Consider the following 24320-nt stretch of genomic DNA (forward strand, 5'->3'; position numbering starts at 1 on the left):
TTTCACCAGAAATTACCCATGCGTAACGGAGATGAGCTCAAAACAAGAATAAACTGTTAGGCTACTGTGTAGACACAAATCACTTTATTTGAATAAAACGAGTGACATGTAACACAAAGGAAATATATTGAGAGGAAACATTGGAATTATTTCAAAATGACTAAATGGTTGGTTATTTTATCTGGTGTAACTTATTGGTCGTAATCGTGTTGCTGAAATGCGTGAGGCTTAATATTGAATGTAATAGAATCTCAATATCACAAAATAACATTAATACACATTGCATTAAAAGCTGTATTTCAGAAACATGATTGTATATCGCCAAGATAACAGACCATATTTGAAAAAGATGCAGTGTCCTACTCATTCATCCAAAAGATTGATAACAAATAATTACATTATATTAAGATCTTAACTATTCGTTAAGACATTTAAGAGTTATTGCATTTCAACTTAAATTAATTCAAAAAGCAACAGCAATTCAATTGGATTAATTCCTATTAAAGATCCAATTAGGTTTTCAAATTTAAAGATGATATATTGTTACATTTGCTTAAATCAGATTGACCATTTTTAGAAAAATGTAGAGTTGTACCTAATTATAAAATAAAGGTTTATACTAAATTAATTGACACTGCATCCTCGTAGACAAAAGCGGGAAAGAACATGAGAAGCTATCACAAACATTCTAGTGAAAAATAGTTTTTTTGTTCTTTTTAGAAAAAAGCAAAGGCTGACTACCTACCTACCATCTCTCCTTTCAAGACACAATTGAAAAAGTCTTTATAAATTAGACGAGCATACCCGCCATATAAAATCACAAACCCTGATTTGCTTTTACAGCAAGTAAAGAGACAGAGGGTCCCACATTGATTTCTGAAATCCTATTTACCATCTAATCCAGTGAAGAGAAACGACTAGGAAAGAGCTAGAGACAAGTGAATTTGCTGAGAGAGAGCATGGAATGTGAGGCTGCTATGGAATCAGTGCACAGTAGCTATATAGCATCATATACACAGACAGAACTCGTTAATTTTAGTAGCCATGAAAGTCTTTGCCATGCAAAAAAATCTTCAGTCAAGAATTACCAACTTACATACTTCTAGAACTTTGGGCATGATTGCATAACCTGAGCTATAAAACTGATTGTATCATATTGCAATTAGCATTTAAGGGGACAACACTTTCAACAAAATCTTAAGTCTTCCCTAAAGGCTGTTTTTGCATTCATATTTATATTACTTTGCTGTCAATTATTGGAATAATAATTTGGGAAAATATACAAATAGTGCAAAGCTCCCACAAATAAACAAAGATTGTCTTTTGATAAAAAGCTAATGAGTATATTGAACCAGTAGCTAAGTTATTGACATCAAGACCAGTGTAAGGCCTTAGTTGAATCACATTAGTCTAACCAGTATATAAAAACACCACTGGTGAAAATCAAAGCCATCTCCATTCAACAGGAAACCCATTCAGAAATTGATTGTCAGCTGAGACATTACAGCATCACAGTGCAGGCTTGCTTGGTTAGTGCCGATTGCCGAAACAGTGGAAGTATAAAGTAGTTGTTTGACTCTTAAAAAAAAAAAAAATCAAAACATGCAATTGAACCCCTTTGTCGCCCCCCCTCCCCCTGACCCTCCCAAAGAAAAATAAAAAATGTAATATTCAATTTCAAAACATTGAAAAACGAACATTTCCCTGTCATTTTTTTCTTCAAATCTACTTGCAGAAAGTCTTCGTCATCTTATCTTCATCATCAGGCGTCGGTGTCCGGTTGCTTGAGCCGCTGACTGCGGGCCTTGTACACTTCGATCAGTAGGTCTTTAACATACTGGATCTCCCTCTCCACTGACTCTGCTTTGTCCCGAAGTTCCCGGTTATGCCCCTCCAGACCGTGCAACTGCTCCTCAAGGCAGTCCAGCTCTGCCCTTTTACGTTGGCGATACCTGGTAGGGTGGGGTCAAACGGGAGAAGATAGGATTAATCAGAGTGAAATCAAAGTAAAAGTCAAATGCCAGTGGCAATGTTCTATTTAGTTCTGTTATCAACAAAATTTGTATAACCACAAACATGTCGATTCAGAGTTGAGATAAGCACACACAACTCAGACTTTCGCTAAAATCATTTATTAATGTCAATGGGAGACTTGTGTAGAAATTGTGCACAGATCTCAAGTTTGAATACCACCTTAAGTTTTCAGCACTTGGTTGAATCATCATACCTATGAGCGGCAGTCTTGTTTTGGTCTCTCTTCTTCTGCTTGCGCTCTGGCGGATGGTGGACCTCCCCTGGCATTGTTTCGTCCAGCTCAGGCTTTGCGAGGGGACAGGGGTCCTCCTTCAACCCCAACACCACCTGCCTGTCAAGAGCCTCCCTATCCATTGCCAGACACTCAGAGCCCTGCTGGTCCTCTAGGAACCCACCACAGTGGAAGTCATGATGTTGACGGCCCATCTCTAAACCCTCTGCCTTGACCTGCTCGCTGACCGTCCCTTGCAAGCCGTGGTGGTAGGAGGCCTCTGATTGGGACGCTGCCTGAAGATAACAACCCTCACTAGTCTCTGACTTCCAAGGAATAGTGGACATCTTGGAACACAACTCACCAACTACGCCAACTTTGACATTACTACTCAACAATTCTATCTCACTGCTACTAGCACATCCTCCACCACCACAACTGACATTCACTTCCCTCATGCCATACATCAACAGCTCCTCTTTCTTGTGTGGGATATCCAATGGCCCGCCAAAGCCACCATACCCACTGCCAACAGCTATGACCTCTTCCGCGAACTGACAATTTTTCTCTTCCTTGGGTAAAAAGGGGCATCTTCGAATCTCAACTCCACTGCCTAGACAGTAACCTTTCCCGACTACCCGCTCGTCCTCTACACAGCTGTAACTGCCACTTAGAGTCACCGACGGGTTACTTCCTTTGGAACTCCATATGCTATTCTCGTAGACCTCGCCCACCCTCACCCCATCTGAAACTCTTTTGCGACTACACCCATTGGGGCGATTGCTACAACTGTAAGGGGCGTGTCTAGGCAATTTTGATCGCCCAATAGGCCCACCTCCGCAAAAGCTCAGCAGGTCTAGTTCCCCAGTTGCCAGGGTAACAAGTAGAGGGCTGTGTTCCGATTGGTTGGAGGTGGAGTATGATGACGCATGAAAGGGCAACTGGTAGTATGACTGGTGGGGACCCACTGGCGGTGGACCCTTGTCGCATTTTCCCAGTTTCGGTCCTTTCTCCGGCAGCGGTTCAGACAGGAAGTAGTCCTCCAGTTGAGCGAGTTCCTCTTGCAGCAGAGAAGTCATGACCTCCAAGTCAGAGGGCACCTGGATGTCATGCTGGAGGGGTGAGGGAGGAAGGGAGGAATTGGGGGAGGGAGAGGGGTGAGGGTTTGGGAGGTACGAGGAGAAATCCACTTCTTCCGTCATCCAGTCCGTGAGACCATCACCTATTGAGAGAAGAAAAATACAAAATTGTCATAAATGCAAGCAACATCATCGTTAATTGATTGTAATTAATTAAAACTACATAGCAATGGTAATGAAATCTTAAACGGCGATAATGGAAAAACAAATAACGTGTTTGTATTTTAAAGCCTGAACATTAAAATGAGTGAAAACAACTTAAATCGTTTGGTAAAAAGTAGCTACATTTTAACAGGAAAAAACTTCAGACGTGAACTAGTTTATTACTCACTGTTCGAAGGAGAACGAATGTGCTGCAGTGCGGTGCCCACCTGAAATGTGGAAAAATAAAAAAGCGTACTCTGCAACTCACCAATTAAGTGCTGGCTCTCCTCTGGCACCTCCCCCCTGCACTCCTGTGATTGGCTGAGGTTAGCCTGTGGGTGAGAGAGGGTGAGGGGGTCTGCCGGGCAGACGCGAAGAGTCTTCCAGAGAGGAGCTGCTGACGTTGCCATCATTTTGTCTATTGGTCTTTTGATTCAATCCGATTAGTCCGATCGTACGATATGAGTCGGTGGGGTCTGAGAGTTGAGCCACAGTGAGCAGGGCTGGGTGAGCATAATGACACCTATAGGAGATAAAGAATTGAGTAAGGAGGTGTTTTAAAGCGAGTGATTAAAAACTATACACTGACACTTTTTTGGGTTGCTGATCATCATCACAAAAACAGTGGCGGAGACATTTCTTAAAACAGTGTGGGTCACTCATCAGACAAAAAGAATAGATGTCCCACTTAACAAAGGAACAAGAAGAAAACATGTTGGGTTGAACCCATTCAGTCTCTAGGTGGCTAGGTAGATAATGACCTCAACAGGTTTGCAAGCCCAACACTTACAACAGTACGTTTTTAAAAATGGTGCTTTTGAATAGCAGGCAATCGCAATAAATAGAAATATAACCTAATGTTGCACTATTACCATGCTATCATATTGTTATTAGTGCAAGTAACACATGTCCTCAAGGTCCCACTCCCAACTGAGGTTCTTGGGTTTTTGAACGTACCTATCTGACCTTACAAAATCTTAAAGGTTCAGATCATAAAGGTGCGATAACAGCCCAAGCCAACCCCACAATAGAGACAGCAACATTCACACATTATGTTCACTTACATACAGTAAAAAAAAAAAAAAAAACTATAATCGTCAGAAATAAAAGATCTCTCAAACGTCAGAATAACTTCACAGGAACTGAGAGTCCGTGGGTGTGCTGTCACACCGACCACACCACAAATGTTATGTTGATGCACTCGATGCATTCAAAACACGTGGGCTTAAGCAAATGACATAATGCACACCTGTTTATGTTCTAGGATAACCCACTCATCTGGAGCAACCGTTACTTCCTCAATAGGGTTGACTATCTAATTGGCCTACTCTAAACAATCAGCCTACACATGCACCATTTAAGACGTCATTAATAATAGAGAAACACCTTCGCCTAATGGTTGTCTAACTATGACAACAGCTTCATTAATGGATACTCAGACAAAGTGAATAGAAGAACTGAAAAAACCTATTCCCACACATGACAACACCTTTTGCCAAGACAGACTAAAATATACTGAGCCAATAAAGTTTACAGTAATGGCCATACTGTACATTTATCACAAATAGTGTGTTCAACATTTTTTTTTACAGTAATAACATAACATACTGTTGTTATTTGCCTTTTGCTGCCATTGTCATTATCATTTATGGGCTTTCTATTTCTATTGTTGGGTTGTGATTACTGTTGTTGACAAAGTTTTCAGCAGTCATCCCAACGCTGTAGCTGTTATAAGCACCTGTAGATTACATTACTGAGTTAAATGTATCTCAAACAGATACAATGTAACATGCACAACAGTTCAAGTGAGTGGGCTGGCAACAAAGTTTCGAACGCTTCAGAAAAGATACAATGTAACAAGTTTCACTTACTCCATTCTTGCTGAAAATTCTTGTGAGTTTGGAGTGCGTTGCAAGAGCAAAGCACGGCGTCTGTCGGGGGTCCGAGTTCTTCTCAAATTTAACAAGCCATGTCTCCCTTGGAAAATCCGGGACAGAAGTGAAGTCTTGTTGTTGCTTCTTTGTTGTGGTGAACTTGATGACTGAGAGACGATTTATTGAGTGAGAGCATCAGTTCATTCACACCTAGCAACCGGCTGCGTCACGATGGGCAGGCAAACCATGCTGTAGATTCCTCCGCCCTCTCTCCAACCCTCTTGTTTTCAAGACATCCACGCACGTTCCAGTGTGAGACTTGAAGAATATCTATTCAATATATTTGCTATTGGTGGAGATGTCTTTACAATTAAATTGAAAATCGATGTTTAGGTGGGAGGAGGAGGAGGTAGACTATAGCGGGTTCCCTATCAGAGCAGGTGCACAGGAAATGTAAACATGCCTGATGCCAAAAATGTGACTTATTCGTGATGCCACGGGGCGTAAACACACTTATGCGCCTCATTGTTTACATGGGGACTATTTCATTTCATGCTGCGAGGAAGGACACCATATGCTATACAGGGGATGCTTGGTTGCTATTGCAACTCAGTTGCATCAGCGCTTCAGGCAGAGCGCAGATTCGCTGGATGCACCGAACCTGTCGCTCCGCTATTGGCTGTGGAAGGATAGATCTGTTGCCCGATTGGCTACCGGGTGCTATGGATTCATCCCGGTGGTTTTTCAGTTTACCGCTCTCTGTGCACATGTTCCACGTAAACAACATCCCGAGTGTAAACGGAGGAAGAAGGAACGTTTCCAAAGAGGCGGCTGCGGCACATCATCTATGTTCTCAAAAGGGTTAGCATGTTGTATTGGGATTCCACTATAGGCTACATTGTAACCCAAGCATTACTCATGGAAAGTGGATTATACCTGGTTTGTAACATTGTCATAAAGATGTGCTACAAAGAACGTGTGAGAAATGTCTTAAATTGCATGTAGGCTATGGGAAATTATTAATGCGGCCCAAAATCCATGTTAAAAAATATAACACTTAAAAGCAGGAGCTTAAGTTTACACCGATTAAACACCTATTAAGCTTGTATTCAATTTCAATTGTCTTATCTGGGCTATAGAAAACTGTTTTGGTGGTGAAGTAAATGAACAACAGACGAAGAAAAAACAACCATTCCAATCACCCCATCCCTTGTTCGTGCGTAGCCTAATATTGTATCATATGTAGACCAATTTACACTCTAGACCCACAGGGTGATGTGGAAACTGTAGCTACCTACTGTGATTAAACGATAGCAAGTGGAAACGACTCATTTAATCGCATCTTCAGCACATTTTATTTAGCCTGTAGGGGGTTGGCTTGAAGGAATTTTCCGCTTCACAACTCCTGCTCCCCTCTGCCTGTTGCTGCCTTGGCACACCTGACGCGCGCTCCTGTAACTGGATTATAGGTTGTGATGTAAACAAACCGCATTGGATAAGTGTTAGGCTAAATTCTTTGTTTTGGTAGTATCCTAATTCACTTTAAAATGGTATGCATCTCATGGGGGTTATGTTTAGGCATAGGTTTATGTCTGATACTTAGAAGCCTAAAGGCTTGCCCTGGGAGACACAGCTGGTCTAATCAAATTAATACACTGATACATTAAATCCAGCTAATGACGATTATGAAAAGAATAATGCCTTGTTTTTCGCCCCTTTCAGCAAATCCAAAAGCTGATTGAAGGAGCGGTGTCTTCCTGTTGCTATAGTAATAGCGAACACTGCCCCCTATTTTAGACGTGTTTTCTGGTTGCTGTTGCCATGGGATTTGCAGTGCTTGCTCTCTTTCCCTTCCTCTCTCCTCTTGTCTCGAGCTCGACCCATGTTTCCCCTCTACCAGCTCACACCTGCTGAGTTGCATCTCCCGAAAAAAGTTTTCATGTTTGCAGTATTCTTTTGCCACATTCATACACAGGACAAACTGTGTATGTCTGTGTACAATTTCTAAGGCGTTTGACTCCTTGTTTTTGGATGTCTAACTAAAAACATAAATATAACAACATATGGATAACATGGACCTCACCTTATGTCATCTATTCAGGGGACTTGTTTTAAGCATCGCCACATTATGTTGGGTCGCATAGCCTACCGGTATTGTTGTCTAGAGGTCATGTTTTCAGGGGATCATTTATTAACTTGTCATCTAAAAGCTTCCCGATAACCAGTAGACCTACCCAGAGAGGTAGAGTAGCCTAACTCAAAAGAGAGTATTTACTAAAGGTCAATGGGGGTTTCATCTGCACGGGAAACACCCTGTTTCATTGAGACAAGTAGCCTAATTACAGCCAAAGGATGGAGACAACCTCTCTACACCTGCCGTCTCAAATAACACTAAACCTTCGAGTATCATAGCACGTCCTTTGAAGTTGTAACACCGTACTAACGCACATGACGGTTCACCGTTGAGTTGTAGAAGAGCGACCTGATGCAATCTAGATACGCGCGATCGTAACGGAGACGAGAAGTGAGATATAATAATGCTTGTTAAAGTGAGTATGTCTCAAAGGAAAGCGCTGACTCCTCTCGCGGGCCGTGTTAATTGGTCCACGGAGAGCACTACTGTTTGCGCAGTGTGAGAGGTATCCAGTGTACCGCACATGGCCTTAATGCTGGATTTGTTCCCAAGTCTCCACTCCACTATACCTAGATTTCATTCCCTCTGTCAATATTTTTTCATCTCCAGTCTTCACAAGTGTATACAAGTGCAGCTTGTATTGAAGCTTTAAAAAGATTGAATATTGAATATTGAAGCTTTTAAAAAAGAAACGCAAGGAAGGCCTACTGAAAGTAGCCTAGTCTACAAGGTAAAAATCTGTGTATTTTCTTATTTGGCCTTCAATTTGAAAACACAACCACTATAGTTTGTTGAAGAATGTTGTTGCAAATCGATAGGCCTACCAATCAATCTATTCTCAATGTATAGTTTCTGTCAAGTAACTAAGCAACCGTATGCCTACATCGCACATGTCACCCATCCAAACCAGCTTCAGGTGAAATTAGAAAATGATAACCTAATTAATGTCTGCAACATTGCTCTCGACGCTATATGAAATAGTCAAAGCCAGATATAATGCCTTGTCTGCGAGTTATTTTATTTATTTGTGAGTCTAAAGTGAACATACAGCATATGAAGGAAGCAAGTCAGAAAGCTAGGAGCACAGCATGCCAAGTGCATGTATGGCACATTAGTACGGGTTTCATCACCATTTCATCACACACCAACCAACTCTCTCTGAATTCATTGTTGTCTACAACTTTTTACATCCCCTCCTTGAACATACGATCAAAACATTTGAAACTGAACGAATGAATGACTTGTGAAGGGTATGCATGCATTCCAATAGGGATTTGTGATATTAACATTAAGCTGTGTAGCTTGCATGTTTTTTTTCCATGTCTGCATTAATGAAAATATTAGTCACGATGAACCCAAACAAAATAGGTTTGAAATATGTAATTAAAGCTCAAATCTCCAAATTTGTTTCCATCATGCATGCTTGCGTAAAAATCCCCGTAAAGTAAGCTGGACTGGTGTAGCCTATATTAAAACCGTGGCACAGCCAGGGAGGTTGATCTGTTTAGTATTCCACAAGGAGACCGTGGTAAATGAGAACTATTTGATTTTGAGGACGAACATTTGTTTTTGTCCTCCTTTGGGATGGCAGGGTGTTAGGAATGCGAGAGCGCTTCTTGCATCCCAAATAAAAGGCACGGCCATAGAGCGAAAGGCAGGAACCCGAAACCACAGTGGAGCCGGTCTCAGTAAGGTGCAAAACTTCCAAACCTCGAGATCAGTTGCTCTTTCATCCTCACAACGTATACAATTGGTAAAGCAGAAATATAATGGCCATGACTTAATTATGTATCAAGTACACTAACGACAAACAATTTCACAGGAGGTAGGGGCCCTATGGGCCACAGGTCTATGGCATCTTATTTAACCTTCTGTCAGCTTGAGGCATGACTTAAATCTATTCAGTAAAGCAATGTTTCACATTCAAGTGCAATCTTGTCCCAGGTGTCCCCTCTGTCATCAACTGCGCTCGTGATTTGTCAGGTTGATCTTCACATTCTGAGGCGCGCGAGAGCCCTTGGACCCGCGCGTCTCTCACCTTTGAGCTCGGGCAGTAGATACTTATATGGGGTATAGGCCTATACATCTCATTCAAGGTGGGGAAATGACTCAAAGTAGAATTAGAAAATTGTCAATTGTCTTTTTTGTACATGATCTAGGCCTACATTTGCCCCCACCCCTCCCCCCATTAAAAAAAATTATATAAATAATAATAAATCAAATGTGTTGTAACTCAGGTGTAAAAATGTAGCCTAGCAGTAGCCTATAATTGTCGACATATAGGCTATTCCTCCATGATACATTTTCTGTTTCTTTGGTTCAGTCATAGGATTTAAATGATATTCAAATGTAAAGCATGCAAGTTAAAATAGTGTAAATAAAATCGACATGACACAGATAAATACAAATAAATATAACGTACATTCCATTAAACGTTGTGGTAGTCCTGAAAAGTGGTGGTAAATGTGGTGGTAGAAAGACAATGATTAAGTGTTTTGGAAAACTCACTTGGCAACGGTCTTCACTTTTAGTCAGTAATCTTATATGAAACTAGGCTACAGTAGATTGTAATACAGATAAATTGAATGATATTGGACATATGTTGCCCTCTTCTGGCCAAGGTGGGATTTGCACTTTAGGTTTCCTGTGGTTGTTTTAGACCATATGCCAGTGTTTCCCAACTCCAGTCTTCGAGTACCCCCAACAGCACACATTTTTGTTTTAGCTCCTTGACAAAAACACCTGATTCAACTTGTCAAGGGGGCTTGAAGAGTAGTTGACAAGTAGAATCAGATGTGCTTGTCCATGGCCACAACAAAAATATATAATTTTGGGGGTACTCGAGGATCAGAGTTGGGAAACACTGCACTATGCTATGAGAAATATTCACCCAGCATGGACATAGTAACTCATTAATTTTTCAGTTTGGCAGCACCTATGTATTTTTGTTATGCAGTACTATATTGTTCGAATGCCAAATTGTCTTAATTTCACCATATTTTCAGGATGTTTTTTAGCCCATCTTAACATTTCCCATTAATATTGATTGACACCATGCCATCCTATGAGACGCGGCGTTGCTTACTCAGAACCAGACCCTCCTATTAATGCGTCTCTACAGCTCAAGGAGGGACCATGTCAACGCGTGTGTGTGAAACCGGAGAGAGATCACTCACTGCTCATCTATATTTCACCCACACTGAACCTGGGTGTCACTCAACACCTGCTCTCCTTGGTAATGAGCGTAGACGGGCCTTTTAAAGATCCTGTTTATTATTCAATATGGCATCCTCGCAGGTCTCTGAAGCCTCACAGGTATTACTTCATGTTGGCATGTGGAATTCTCAATGTCAAACAAAGACCCACTATAGGTTCTCCACAGCTCTTATTGTTATTCACAGAGACAGAACCTGTTATGGTTGATAAGTGTTTTCAGGTAAGGTTAATATGGCTGTTGGAGTGTAGGTTTATAGTGTCACCTGTGCTGAACCGAGGGGACTGTATGTGTGCCATATACCTGTCTGACTCTATCACCATCAGAGGAGAGAGCGTTGGGGTGTTTTTCAGTTGCACCTCTGCTCCGTTTCTAGATCGCGAGGGAATGACAGGTTGACTGGGTTCTTCAGCGGTGCTAAATTCCATCTAATCTACCTCTCAAAATAAAGTGTTTGCCTGTTAACCTGCACTAAGTGTGTGCCTTTGATGACTTACCCTGCGTGTGTCTGCTTCAGCCTTACTAGTCTTTGGGGATCTGTGTTCATACATGAATCATATGGAATGGCACACGCTAGTGTTCGTCTGTCAACAACACCTCCCCTTTAACTCTCAAATTCAAGCCAGATTTTCCCAAAACTCCCTCTCCTGAAATAATCTACATGAACCCAACAGTTAATACCTGGTTCTAACATGCGTCTGTTGTCCTGCTCTTGTCCACCTTCTGATTGTGCCCACATTTGTCGGCAGGTGTAGACAATCAAGACACATTGTGATCTGATTGTACAGATAGTCTTGAAGTGTAAACGAATCCTGACAACTAAAGCATATACGTTTGGCCAATGTCACAAAATATTAACTTGCAAATTGGTTGTAGTTATACAAGTGCCACGTTCAACCAGTTAGCAAGTGGGAAATTTCAGAGTTTCCTAGTTCCGACTAGCACGTGATGGTGCCATAATTATGGACAACGCAGTGACTTGCGGTCAGGATAGGGAGGGCAGGCACACAAATGAATGAAAAAACAACTGTAATTAAAAATAAATATAAATATTTTCATCTTAGTTTTTTCTGCATGATTAATTCAGTTTTCAGTCAGCGGCAGTCCTGTGGGTGAAAACTGCTTGTTGATGTAAGATCGAAGAAAAATGGCAAGAACCCTGCAAGCTGATAGGCAGGCCACAAACAGGCAAATAAGGGCGCAGTACAACAGTGGTGTGCAGAAACGGCATCTCGGGAACGCACAACTCGTCGGTCCTTGTCACAGATTGGCTATTGCAGCAGACGACCACATCGGGTTCCACTCCTATCAGCTAAAAGCACAAATAAACAGGCTCCAGTGGGCACACTGGACAATTGAGGAGTGGAAAACATTGCCTGGTCTGATGAATACCGGTTCATGTTCCGTCATGCTGATGGCAGAGTCAACATTTGGCGTTAGCAGCATGAGTCCTTGGCCCCATCCCGCCCGGTGTCAATGGTACAGGCTGGTGGCGGCGATGTAATACTGTGGGGAATGTTTTCCTGGCACACGTTAGGTCCCTTTTATACCAATTCAGCAACATGTCCATGCCCCAGAGAATTCAGACTGTTCTGGAGGCAACGGGTGGTTCAACCCGGTACTAGATGGGTGTACATTGTGCAATCAATTGGTGAGAAAGAGAGACTCATATCATACTTATTTGTACATGTCCACTGTATAAATGAAGTTCGGCAAAGTTGGTTCCTGTTTCAGTCACGTCTTTGGTCACGTTCGCGTGGGTCAAACAAAACACCCTAATGATTGCTTGACAATAGAGCCTCTCATAGTGCAGTGACCTTTGATCACGTTTTTTGCAACGTTCATGCAGTCGACATGTAGGCACAAAACTGACATTTTGTATCTCCATAATGCAGCACCCTTTGAAAGGCGCCACCGACTTGACAGAAGTGATCCGCTCGAATGCGCCCACTGACATGACTTGTGCATGCGTGTTTCTACCGTGTTTGAGAGGATCAAAACCTCAATGTATCAGAGGTAACTTGTGACTGACTGACAGACAAATAATGAGTCGTTATTTATGATGCAAGGTGACATAGATCAGTCAGTCGGCAGTCGCCTGCAGTTGTTTTGATGCTCTTAAGTAAGGCCAATATGTCCCATTAATTTTCATTGCACTGAAATAATAAATGTGCATGCATATCGTTGTTAAAAAAGTAATGGGATAGGAAGGAGGATAGGCAGAGCTCGCTCCTGCCTATGGACGTCACACGTCATCCGCTTCCTTTTGGTGATCAGTATGGCGAACATATTGTATCTGAAACCGTTTTCAAAGTTGGATTTTCTAGCGAAACTGGGTTATAACAGATGGAAGACCAACACCTGAGCCTAGGGACATACATCAAAGGAAGGGACAGAAAATAACATGATATTTTCAATCTGAGTGGTATCAACAGAAATAATAGAAAAGGCTCAATTTAAAGTGCCTTACCGGCCTCAGACCTTACTGTGTGTCACTGGGACAACGATACCTCTACAATTCCTCCAGAATTAAGATCATTGTCTTCATGTCACGTTCTGATCTTAGTTCCTTTTTTATGTCTTTATTTCAGTTTGGTCAGGGCGTGAGTTGGGGTGGGCATTCTATGTTGTTATTCTATGTTTTGTTATGTGTGTTATATTTCTATGTGTTTGGCCTAGTATGGTTCTCAATCAGAGGCAGGTGTCGATCGTTGTCTCTGATTGAGAATCATACTTAGGTAGCCTGTTTTCCCACTATGGGTTGTGGGTAGTTAATTTCTGTGTCTGTGTTTCCCCATACAGAACTGTTTCGGTTGTTTGTTCGTGTTTTTGTTATTTTGTTCTGTGTTCATTTGATTTATTAAAAAATCTAATTATGGATACTTACCACGCTGCACATTGGTCCGATATTTCCTACTCCTCCTCAGACGAAGAGGAGAATCGTTACACTTCATTGGAAACCAAGTGCCTACTGGCACTGTGGTCGGATGCCACTGTCCAATCGAAATTAGATCACACATTTAGAAATAAAGATATTTATGAAGAGATCATTCGGGACATTTTCCCGAATGAGAGAAAAAGGGAGTTTGGCTGAGGTCATTCTGTTCCGACTGTCTAATAACTCAGGTGACTATTGACATATTTCTCTGACATTTTTCCTTTCAGAGGTGAATATCAAGCTGACGTGTTATTCCTTCTGCCATTTTTCCTGTCAGAGGCGCTAGTGAGTTGGTAATTCGTTGACGTTTACTGACAGGGTGGCGCTCTTGAGGATTGTCACTGACGCATAGTTATTAATATGAACACAGTTCAGCACTCGTGAGTAACCAGTTGCGTTTGAGCAACTATTTAAATCATAGAAGAAAAATAAACTATAGAAAATGGTGCATTATTTTTGTTCTGGAAGATACCGGTGTTTTATACTTCTATGGAAGAGACAAGGCAGGACTTCGTAGGTATGTTTTATTGAAAGCTAAGATAGTTATTTTATTTGATGTCAATAAATTTAAGTGGCAGTGTTAACATGAATTATCTGTAAAAAAAAAAAAAAAAAAAAAAAAAACGTCAGTGTGCATGAACAGCAGCTAGTTAGCTAGTTAACGTTAGCTCTGTTATTAGACTGTATCTAGCTAATGTGTCACTCCTACATCCGCTCCCCTGCTCCAGCTCTTGACGTTGCCGTTCTACTAATCACCGGTCCTGACAATCATCATTACGCACACCTGCTCCCCATCGTTATGCACATCTGGACCTCATCATCACTTTGATTACTCTCCCTTTATTTAGCCCTCAGTAGGCTCAGTGTTCAGGTAGTATTGTTTTTTGTCACATTCAGTACCCTTCTCCTGTTTTTATTTATCTACCCTTCTTATCATTAAACTTACTTTCTGCACCTGCTTCCTGACTCCAAGCGCATACATTACATAAGGGTCATTTTACATACAGGCTTTGTCTCTTAGTATCTATGTCTAGATATTTTTGACAAACGTAATTCATATTCAACGACATCTCCATTTGTGTGAATTCATCCGACGACTGGGGTGTATTCCTTAGTGAAGACCATAGCCAACCATAGTGAAACGCTTTGCAGTGTTAAACGTTTTGCAAGGAAAACCTGCATTATTTTGCTGTACAAGTTCAGATGATTCCCTCCCCGCTTCAATGCATTTGCTCCCATTTGGTTTCTAGTGAATACAACCCTGAAGAATATGGCTGCACTCTTCACTGATATCTACGAGGCTAGCCAGCTACATAGATGGTTTATTAATCTGATTGCTGAACTTTGAAGAATGCAACAACTGTTTCAGGACAGGTGGGTGAGATATTTATGATGACACAAAAACCATGGTGATTTGTGTTGTTTGAGACGAGCCCTGAGTGACTGGCTATACGAGATGAATATGTGTGCAAACTTAGTTTGAAATGTATATTTTTACTTGACCTTTATTTATCCAGCTTAGTCTAATTGAGATCAAATATTTTTTAAGAGACCCATGGTCCAACCAAGACAGCAGCAGGGGGAATAATGTTTCAGACAAATATCAGACTTAACTTACAGACATAGACACGCCATTAACAACATGTAGACGTAGACACATATACATTACAATTGTCATGACTCTCCAGGTCGAGGATCCAAGGCCTAAGATCAGCTTGGCAAAAGGCTGACAGATAGCCAGACCCCCCTTTCTCCCACAGGAGAGGAGAGGAGAGGGGTGCTGGGCTCGGCCGGTTTTATGACACCTCACACCAATTGTAAATCTTATGCAGCAGAGAACCCTCTCCTGCTCTTCAGTATCAATCAAAGGAATGCCTTTGTCTAGAGAGATTGTTGCCCGCCCAAAAACTCTAACATTCAAAAAGTGAATATTGGAACAATATTTCTAAGATAGGAATGGTCAGTGGGGATCTAAAGAATAATCATGTCATTATTTTTCATTTTGTGATGCCATTAAAAACTGTATAACGAAAATACTGTAACTTGAAGAGCTTTCACACTGTGTATATCAGGTTTACATCCTTTAAGTTGTGTAAGAAATATGAAGAACTATGCAACTATTTTTGTTAAGATAGGAATGTGCTTTTAGTTTTCTAACAAGATCATAGTTTTCATGTCCTTTGCACATTAACTAAGCCACGCCCCAAATGAGGTCAGAAGAGCGTGTCAGTGTGATGGAACCGCCCTTTCCGCCAGGGTGCTTAAAAGGACTTGCTAAGAATTAACCTATTGAGACCAGCACACGGGAAGCATGAGCTAAACGTCACAAATGGTTGAAACTCCCAGACCAAAAGACGTGAGGCCGTGGTCCACACGTTGAAATGGTTAGAAACTCTGAAACTCAACACGAGGTAAAGAAGATAAAGACTAGACCTTAACATTGCCAGTCTATAGCTGGGCTTGTGTAAAGTGAGTTTGGAACTTTGACTATCTACCCGAGGAAGGAGAAAATCCCATCTCAGACAAGCATCTGAGTATCTGCTCTGAAAACACTATTACAAGAACAAGAAAACGGAATAATCAGAAAAGGCTGGGGTTCTTGCGCATTCAAGAAGTCTGCGACGTTCAGAATGAGACTGATATGAGGTAATGGTTAATAAATTACTGTTATCGATATATCTTATATATATCATCTTGAGTTTCATTCGGGAGACGGTAACTCGTTAACCAACTTCTTCCGTAGTGCCCCAAATTCCTAATGAGTTAATTGTTAACTGATTTATTTAATTGAGTAACAATTAAACATAGTTAGTTGATTCGATACATAACAGTCATCAGATTAAATAAGTCACGTAAAGACACAATCACAGAATATTTGGAATGATTATAACAAAAAAACACCAGCAAAGAAGGGCATGAAACATGCAGGTTCAGCTGCCGGCTTGGTGGGAGAAGATCTGAACCTATGCTTCTTATAAAAAATGTTGTCCATGTTGTCTGTTGCCGAGCATTGCTCCAGTGTCCCATACCATGTAGCCTGTGAAATTTCATAGCAATATTGGGACAACAATTTGGCAGTGTATAATGAGCTATATTGAAAAGAGCCTATGGCCAAGCAGAATTGTGCATGGATGACAAAGCATAGGAGTGCTGTTGCCGGTCTCCTACCTACAATGAAAGATTACATGCCATTTTCAGATCCCTGATTTTCACTACTTTCCTTCTACTTGACGCTTTATTATGTCTGCCCTTGAGGATATTGTATGTGTGGGATTGCAACCTTGGTTGCAGCAGCAAAAGTGTAACAGAGGACAGCAGAGAGCACTTCCAACACTGTTTACAGTCTAAGGTATTGTAGCTTTACTGATACCTATCTACTATTGATACATTTTATTTGACGCCTAGCGTCATTACATGTTATGACACGGTCATAGCTATGTCATAATTATGTAACAGCTTACATAACCTGTCCTAATATGGTCATAACACAGTTTTTTTTATTGATTTGAAGAATATTGTCCAACCCATCTGGTATCTCACTGCACCCTCATATGTCATGTCTTGAAATATACAGACAGATTAATTAAAAGTATATTTACATTGCAATACCTCTGACATGCATCTTTCCAACTCTGCCCATAACTGTTGAATTGTGTAAGATTCCAAGAAGGCATGAACTATTGAGTCATCAGTAGTTCTATTTATCATACGTGACTCTGCCGTTGTGCTGTATAATTTGTGAATTTTGTCTATTGTATAATTTATTCTATACATTAGTTTACACTGGATTAAGCGTATATCTTTGTTAACTGTAATCTTGTTAGTTATGTTCCAACATTCCCTCCATCTTATGCTAATATCAGTTATTTTAAATCTTAGTTCCAATAGACGTTATAATCATTTGTACAGTTGACCTATCATGTGAAAATCATTTTCTGACTCAAATAGGATTCCCTCAAGATTTTGTGATATACAACTTCTATGCCTTTAGTTTTCCATGTGTGTCAATTTAAGGATTGTTCCATAAGGTTGTGTTTCTAGGGAGTGATATTTTCTTCCATTTTATTATAGTGTTCCTAACTATGAAATTGTTCATGTTCTTGTCTTTTTCCTTTGAAAATAGACACGTGTAAAGATTCTGGGGATGAACATGCGCATCTTCAATATGTACCCATTGCTTCTCTTTACTGCATTTAGCTACAGCGCATTCGGAAACTATTCAGACCCCTTCATTTTCCCCACATTTTGTTATGTTACAGTCTTATTCTAAAGTGGAATAAATTGTTGTTTTTTTCTCTCATCAATCTACACACAATACCCCATAATGACAAAGAAAAATGATTTTTTGAAATTTTAGCACATTTATTTAAAAAAAAAACTAAACTATCACATTTGCATAAGTATTCAGACCCTTAACTCAGTACTTTGTTGAAAAACCTTTGGCAGTGATTACAGTCTTGAGTCTTCTTGGGTATGACGCTGCAAGCTTGTTACACCTGTATTTGGGGAGTTTCTCCCATTCTTCTCTGCAGATCGGTTGGATGGGGAGCGTCGCTGCACAGCTATTTTCTGGTCTCTCTAGAGATGTTTGATCTGGTTCAAGTGCGGACTCTGGCTGGCCCACTCAAGAACATTCAAGAACACTCCTGTGTTGTCTTGGCTGTGTGCTTAGGTTCGTTGTCCTGTTGGAAGGTGAACCTTTGCCCCAGTCTGAGGTCATGAGCACTAGGTTTTCATCAAGGATCTCTCTGTACATTGCTCCGCTCATATTTCCCTCGATCCTGACTAGTATCCCAGTCCCTGCCCCTGAAAACATCCCCACAGCGCTGCCACCACCATGCTTCACCATAGGGAGGGTATTGGCCAGGTGATGAGCGGTGCCTGGTTTCCTCCAGACGTGGCGCTTGGCATTCAGGACAAAGAGTTCAATCTTGGTTTCATTAGAACAGAGAATCTTGTTTCTCATGGTCTGAGATTCCTTTAGGTGCCTTTTGGCACTCCGAGCGGGCTGTCATGTGCCTTTTACTGAGGAGAGGCTTCTGTCTGGAGATGGTTGTTCTTCTGGAAGGTTCTCCCGTCTCCACAGAGGAACTCTGGAGCTCTGTCAGAGTGACCATCGGGTTCATGGTCACCTCCCTGACCAAGGCCCTTCTCCACCGATTGCTCAGTTTGGCCAGGCAACAAGCTCTAGGAATAGTTTTGGTGATTCCAAACTTCTTCCATTTAAGAATGATGTGCCCACTGTGTTCTTGGGGACATTCAATGCTGCAGAAATGTTTTGGTACCCTTCCCCAGATCTGTGGCTCGACACAATCCTGTCTCGGAGCTCTACGGACAATTCTTTTGACTTCATGGCTTGGTTTTTGCTCTGACATGCACTGTCAACTGTGGGACCTTATATAGACAGGTGTGTGCCTTTTCAAATCATGTCCAATCAATTGAATTTACCACAGGTGGACTCCAATCAAGTTGTAGAAACATGTCAAAGATGATCAATGGAAACAGGATGCACCTGAGCTCAATTTCGAGTCTCACAGCAAAGGGTATGAATAGTTTTGTAAATAATGTATTTCTGTTTTTTATTTCTAATACATTTGCAAAATTAAAAAAAAAAAATACAGTTTTCACTTTGTCATTATGGGGTAGTGTGAAGATTGATGAGGATTTTTTTAAATTTAATCTATTTTACAATATGGCTGTAACGTAACAAAATTTGGAAAAAGTGAAAGGATTTGAATACTTTCCGAATGCACTGCATATGTCGTAAACGCCTTTAGTAATGAGTTGATACAATTCTAAGTCTGCAAGGTTAAAACCACCCTCAGGTTTAGGAAGATGTAAAACTTTCCTTTTTATTCTGTTAATTGTATTTGCCCATATAAAGTCTGTTTTGACAGAGTATACTTTAGGAGCCATGCCATTCTAAAGAGGTTACATTTCATGTAACGGCTCTTGTTGGTGGTAGGAAGAGTAGACCAAAGTGTTCATGATTCCTTTTATTCAAAAATCACTTAAACAAAATAACAAAAGCGAAAACAAAAGCGCACAGTTCCGTCAGGCTAAGACACTAAACAGAAAACAAGATCCCACACCCTAATGGTGGGAAAAGGGGCTGCCTAAGTATGATCCCCAATCAGAGACAACGATAGACAGCTGCCTCTGATTGGGAACCACACTCTGCCAAAAACAAAGAAACAGAAGACATAGAATTTCCCACCCGGATCACACCCTGACCTAACCAAACATAGAGCACTGTATGTTAAATACAAATACATGATTCCCCATTTAATTGTTCAAGGAAAGCACTTTGAAATAGATGCAAATACTGTAGATTACAAATGGATGGTTTTCTTTAAAAAAATCAATTTTTAAGAGAATATGTATGCTTTTTTTTCTTTCTACACATAGACCAGCTTGTTTAAAATGTTTCATATCTTAAAATGACCTTTTAAGATGGCAAATTACTTAACCATGCTTTAATAATCGGCAGCAACATAGATGTATATTTTGTTGTGATTTACTTTTATTTCTCTATTTTTGCTGTTAATTCTTTTCATGCATTCATTCATGATTTATTTGTACATCTGATAAAATAACTGAATTACTCTCTAAGGTCAGGGCGTGACATTTAATTAGATCGGCTTTCATATTGTTGAGTAATGGAATAAGGTTATCTTTTTATATTTGTTGTTTATCGTCATTTATTAAACATCCTAAATATTTAATAGTTTTTGTGGTCCACTTAAAGCATTGCTGTAGACTGTGAGGTATTTTTTCCTATTGCCATTATTTAGTTTATAACCTGAGATTTTTGAGTATTCAGAAAATATTTTTAGCAAAAGGGCCATTGAGTTTTCAATATTGGTCAGGTATATCAGGATATCATCTGCAAATAAAACAGGTTTCTTTCTGCAAGCGTTTCAATTGCCAATGCAAACAGGAGGGGGAGAGGGAACATTCCTGTCTTGTACCCCTTTATAAAGGAATTTCATCAGATAATGTATTATTTGTGTATATTTTTGCTTTTGGACATATAAATAATATTTTTATTAAATGTATGATTTCAGCTGGATTTATTATTCAGCACTTGTGAACTCCATTCTCTGTGTGCCACAGTACTGCCGGGAATTGGAGATGAGACTTGATAGTTTCACAGCTTAAATATTACTTTGCGAGGGTACTTAGGTCTCTTCTGCTTCACACCAATCCTCAGGCCAAATACATCAGCTTTTTTTATAACCTCCCAACCCTTTAGTAAACCCAGAAATCTCTTAGTTAGATATTCCTTCATATATGCATTTTTGTTAAATATGGCTCAGGACGTCTTACTTAGTTAGCTAAAGGGGTTCCAGTCTGCTGTCAAGAGTTCATCCATGTAAATGCGTAAGAGTCTAGCTATATTTTCAGATATGTTTCTAATTTTGTCAGAAAGTCGTTTTCATTGCAAGTTAAAGCATACTATTCGCAAGCTAGTGAACATTAGCTTGCTAGCTCATTAGCTAACGTTACTTGTATGATCTGTGTAGTAATATTATTTGTATCTCAGAAAACCATTTGCATTGCTAGTCATAGCCTAATGTTAGCTAGCTAGCTAAAAATGTACATATACTGAACAAAAATATAAACACAACATGTAAAGTGTTGGTTCCATGTTTCAGCTGAAATAAAAGATCTCAAGAATTGAACATACGCACAAAAAGCGTATTTCTCTCAAATTTTGTGTACAAATTCCACCTGACAGGTGTGGCATATCAAGAAGCTGATTAAACAGCATGATCATTGCACAGGTGCACCTTGTGCTTGGGACAATTAAAGGCCGCTCTAAAATGTGCAGCTTTGTCACGCAACACAATGCCACAGATGTCTCAAGTTTTGAGGGAGTGTGCAATTGGCATGCTGACTGAAAGAATGTCCACCATAGGTGTTGCCAGAGAATATAATGTTAATTTCTCTACCAACATCACTATGCTCATACCTGGAGGCGAAGGGCCTGAAGTATGAAAAAAGAAGCTCACGTATACTCCCTCTAGGTCACCAGGCTGCTGATTATTACGCACACCTGTCACCATCATCACGCGCACCAGCGCTTCATGACACTCTCTTGGACTCCATCACCTCCTTGATTACCTTCCCTATATCTGTCACTCCCCTTGCTCCTTCCTCAGGTGTTATTGAAGCAGAGGTTTTCTGAAACCTTTTTTTATGTTCTTGTGGATGTATACTTGCCTTCCCATCAGTACTTGCTTTAACTTCTTTGGGACAGGGGGGCAGTATTGAGTAGCTTGGATAATAAGGTGCCCAGAGTAAACTGCCTGCTACTCAGGCCCAAATATAATATGCATATAATTAGTAGATTTGGATAGAAAACACTCTGACGTTTCTAAAACTGTTTGAATGATGTCTGTGAGTATAACAGAACTCACATGACAGGCAAAAACCTGAGAAAGAATCCAACCAGGAAGTGGGAAATCTGAGGTTTGTAGTTTTTCAAGTCATTGCCTATCAAATATACAGTGTCTATGGGGTCATATTGCACTTCCTTTGGCTTCCACTAGATGTCAACAGTCTTTAGAACCTTGTTTCAGGCTTCTACTGTGAAGGGGGAGAGATTAAGAGCTGTTTGAGTTTGTGATAATGTTATATTTTGGTTCTTTCTTTTGGTTTAGAGAAGATTTTTGAGAATTTGGCAGTACATCCAACTGGCCTCACAACCGCAAGCCACGTGTAACCACGCCATCCCAGATCGAAAAAATCCCACAAAAAGGCTTTATTACAGACAGAAATACTCTTCAGTTTCATCAGCTGTCCGGTTGGCTTGTCTCAGACGATCCCGCAGGTGAAGAATCCGGCCTCCATTATTCTTAAATGGAAGAAGTCTGGAACCACCAAGACTATTCCTAGAGCTGGCCACCCGGGCCAAATTGTGCAATCGGGGGAGAAGGGCCTTGGTCAGGGAGGTGACCATGAACCCGATGGTCACTCTGACAGAGCTCTAGAGTTTGTCTGTGGAGATGGGAGAACCTTCCAGAAGTACAACAATCTCTGCAGCACTCCACCAATCAGGCCTTTATGGTAGAGTGGAAAGCGGAAGCCACTCCTCAGTAAAAGGCACATGACAGCCCGCTTGGAGTTGCCAAAAGGCACAAAGGACTCTCAGACAATAAACAAGATTCTCTGGTCTGATGAAACTCAGATTTGGCCTGAATGCCAAGCATCACGTCTGGAGGAAACCTGGCACCATCCCTTCGGGACATGCTGTGGGGATGGTTTTCAGTGGCAGGTCCTGGGAGACTAGTCAAAATTGAGAGAAAGATGAACGGAGCAAAGTACAGAGAGATCCTTGAAATTCTCCAGTGCTCTGGACCTCAGACAATGGTTCACCTTCCAACAGGACAACGACCCTAGAGAGACCTGAAAATAGCTGTGCAGCGACGCTCCCCATTGAACCTGACAGAGCATGAGAGAATCTGCATAGAATAATGGGAGAAACTCCCCAAATACAGGTGTGCCAAGCTTGTAGCGTCATAACCAAGACTCAAGGCTGTAATCTGTGTCAAAGGTGCTTCAACAAAGTACTGAGTAAAGGGTCTGAATACTTATGTAAATGTGATATCAGTTGTTTTATTTTTCATAAATTAGCGAAAAAATATATAAAAACATGTTTTTGCTTTGCCATTATGGATTAAATAGTTTTTTCCCCCTCGTCATTTTAGAATAAGGCTGTAACGTAACAAAATGTGGGAAAAGTCAAGGGGTCTGAATACTTTTCAAATGCAGTGTATATTGATTTATCGATTTTTAAAGGCTTCATTTAGACTACACTGAACAAAAATATAAAATTTAACATGCAACAATTTCAACAATTTTACTGGGTTACAGTTCATGTAAAGAAATCAATCAACTGAAATAAATTCATTAGGCCCTAATCTATGGTTTTCACATGACTGGGAATACAGAAATCCATCTGTTGGTGTTCAATACATGTTTCCTAGTCAAGACACGCTTTGTTTAAGAGCTATTAAAGAAGGAAATCCAGAAGAATAAAAAGTATTTCCTCAGTGTAACCACCATTCAGCGCGACACATCTCCTTCGCAAAGAGTTGATCAGGCTGTTGATTGTGGCCTGCGGAATGTTGTCCCACTCCTCTTCCATGGATGTGCGATGTTGCTGGATATTGGCGGGAACTGGAACACGCTGTTGTACACGTCGATCCAGAGCATCCCTAACCTGCTCAATGGCAATGGGTGACATATTAGAAATTGTATTTAATGTTTAAGAACTCTTGGAAGATTAGTCCAAATGAGGACTAAAAAGGATCCTATAATAAAATCTAAAAATCTGCAGGCCATGGAAGAACGATTCTTGTGACAAGGGGCCATGAATTATGATGTTGAAACATGAGGTGATGACAGCGGATGAATGGCACGACAATGGACCTCAGGATCTTGTCATGGTATCTCTGTGCATTCAAATTGCCATCGATAAAATGCCATTTTGTTGTCCATACCATACTGCCACCACGGGGCACTCTGTTCACAACGTTTACATCAGCAAACCACTTGGCAAAGGAGAAATGCTCGCTAACAGGGATATAAACAAATTTGTTTCTGAGAAATACACTTTTTGTACGT

General features: G+C 40.7%; 1 protein-coding gene across 1 annotated transcript; it reads right to left on the reverse strand.

The window, feature by feature from the left end:
- Positions 1-67: 67 nt before the first annotated feature.
- On the reverse strand, positions 68-5933 carry atf5a (activating transcription factor 5a). Its single transcript, XM_055942941.1, has 4 exons — positions 5400-5933; positions 3797-4051; positions 2228-3467; positions 68-1952 (listed from the first exon to the last, which is right to left on the reverse strand). Exons 2-4 carry the CDS (start codon positions 3939-3941, stop codon positions 1763-1765), a joined length of 1575 nt encoding a protein of 524 aa, XP_055798916.1. The 5' UTR covers positions 3942-4051; positions 5400-5933; the 3' UTR covers positions 68-1762.
- Between the last annotated feature and the right edge of the window lie 18387 nt (positions 5934-24320).

This window comes from Salvelinus fontinalis, chromosome 13, assembly GCF_029448725.1.
Source record: "Salvelinus fontinalis isolate EN_2023a chromosome 13, ASM2944872v1, whole genome shotgun sequence".
Taxonomy (NCBI): Eukaryota; Metazoa; Chordata; class Actinopteri; order Salmoniformes; family Salmonidae; genus Salvelinus; species Salvelinus fontinalis.

Bases quoted from the DNA above. Each gene is read 5' to 3' on its own strand.
- atf5a (XM_055942941.1), bottom strand. From the start codon at position 3,941: ATGATGGCAACGTCAGCAGCTCCTCTCTGGAAGACTCTTCGCGTCTGC. The intron at 3,468-3,796 runs GTGAGTTGCAGA...TTCTCTCAATAG, and splicing joins GGAGAGCCAGCACTTAATTG to GTGATGGTCTCACGGACTGG. The intron at 1,953-2,227 runs GTATGATGATTC...CCACCCTACCAG, and splicing joins AACAAGACTGCCGCTCATAG to GTATCGCCAACGTAAAAGGG.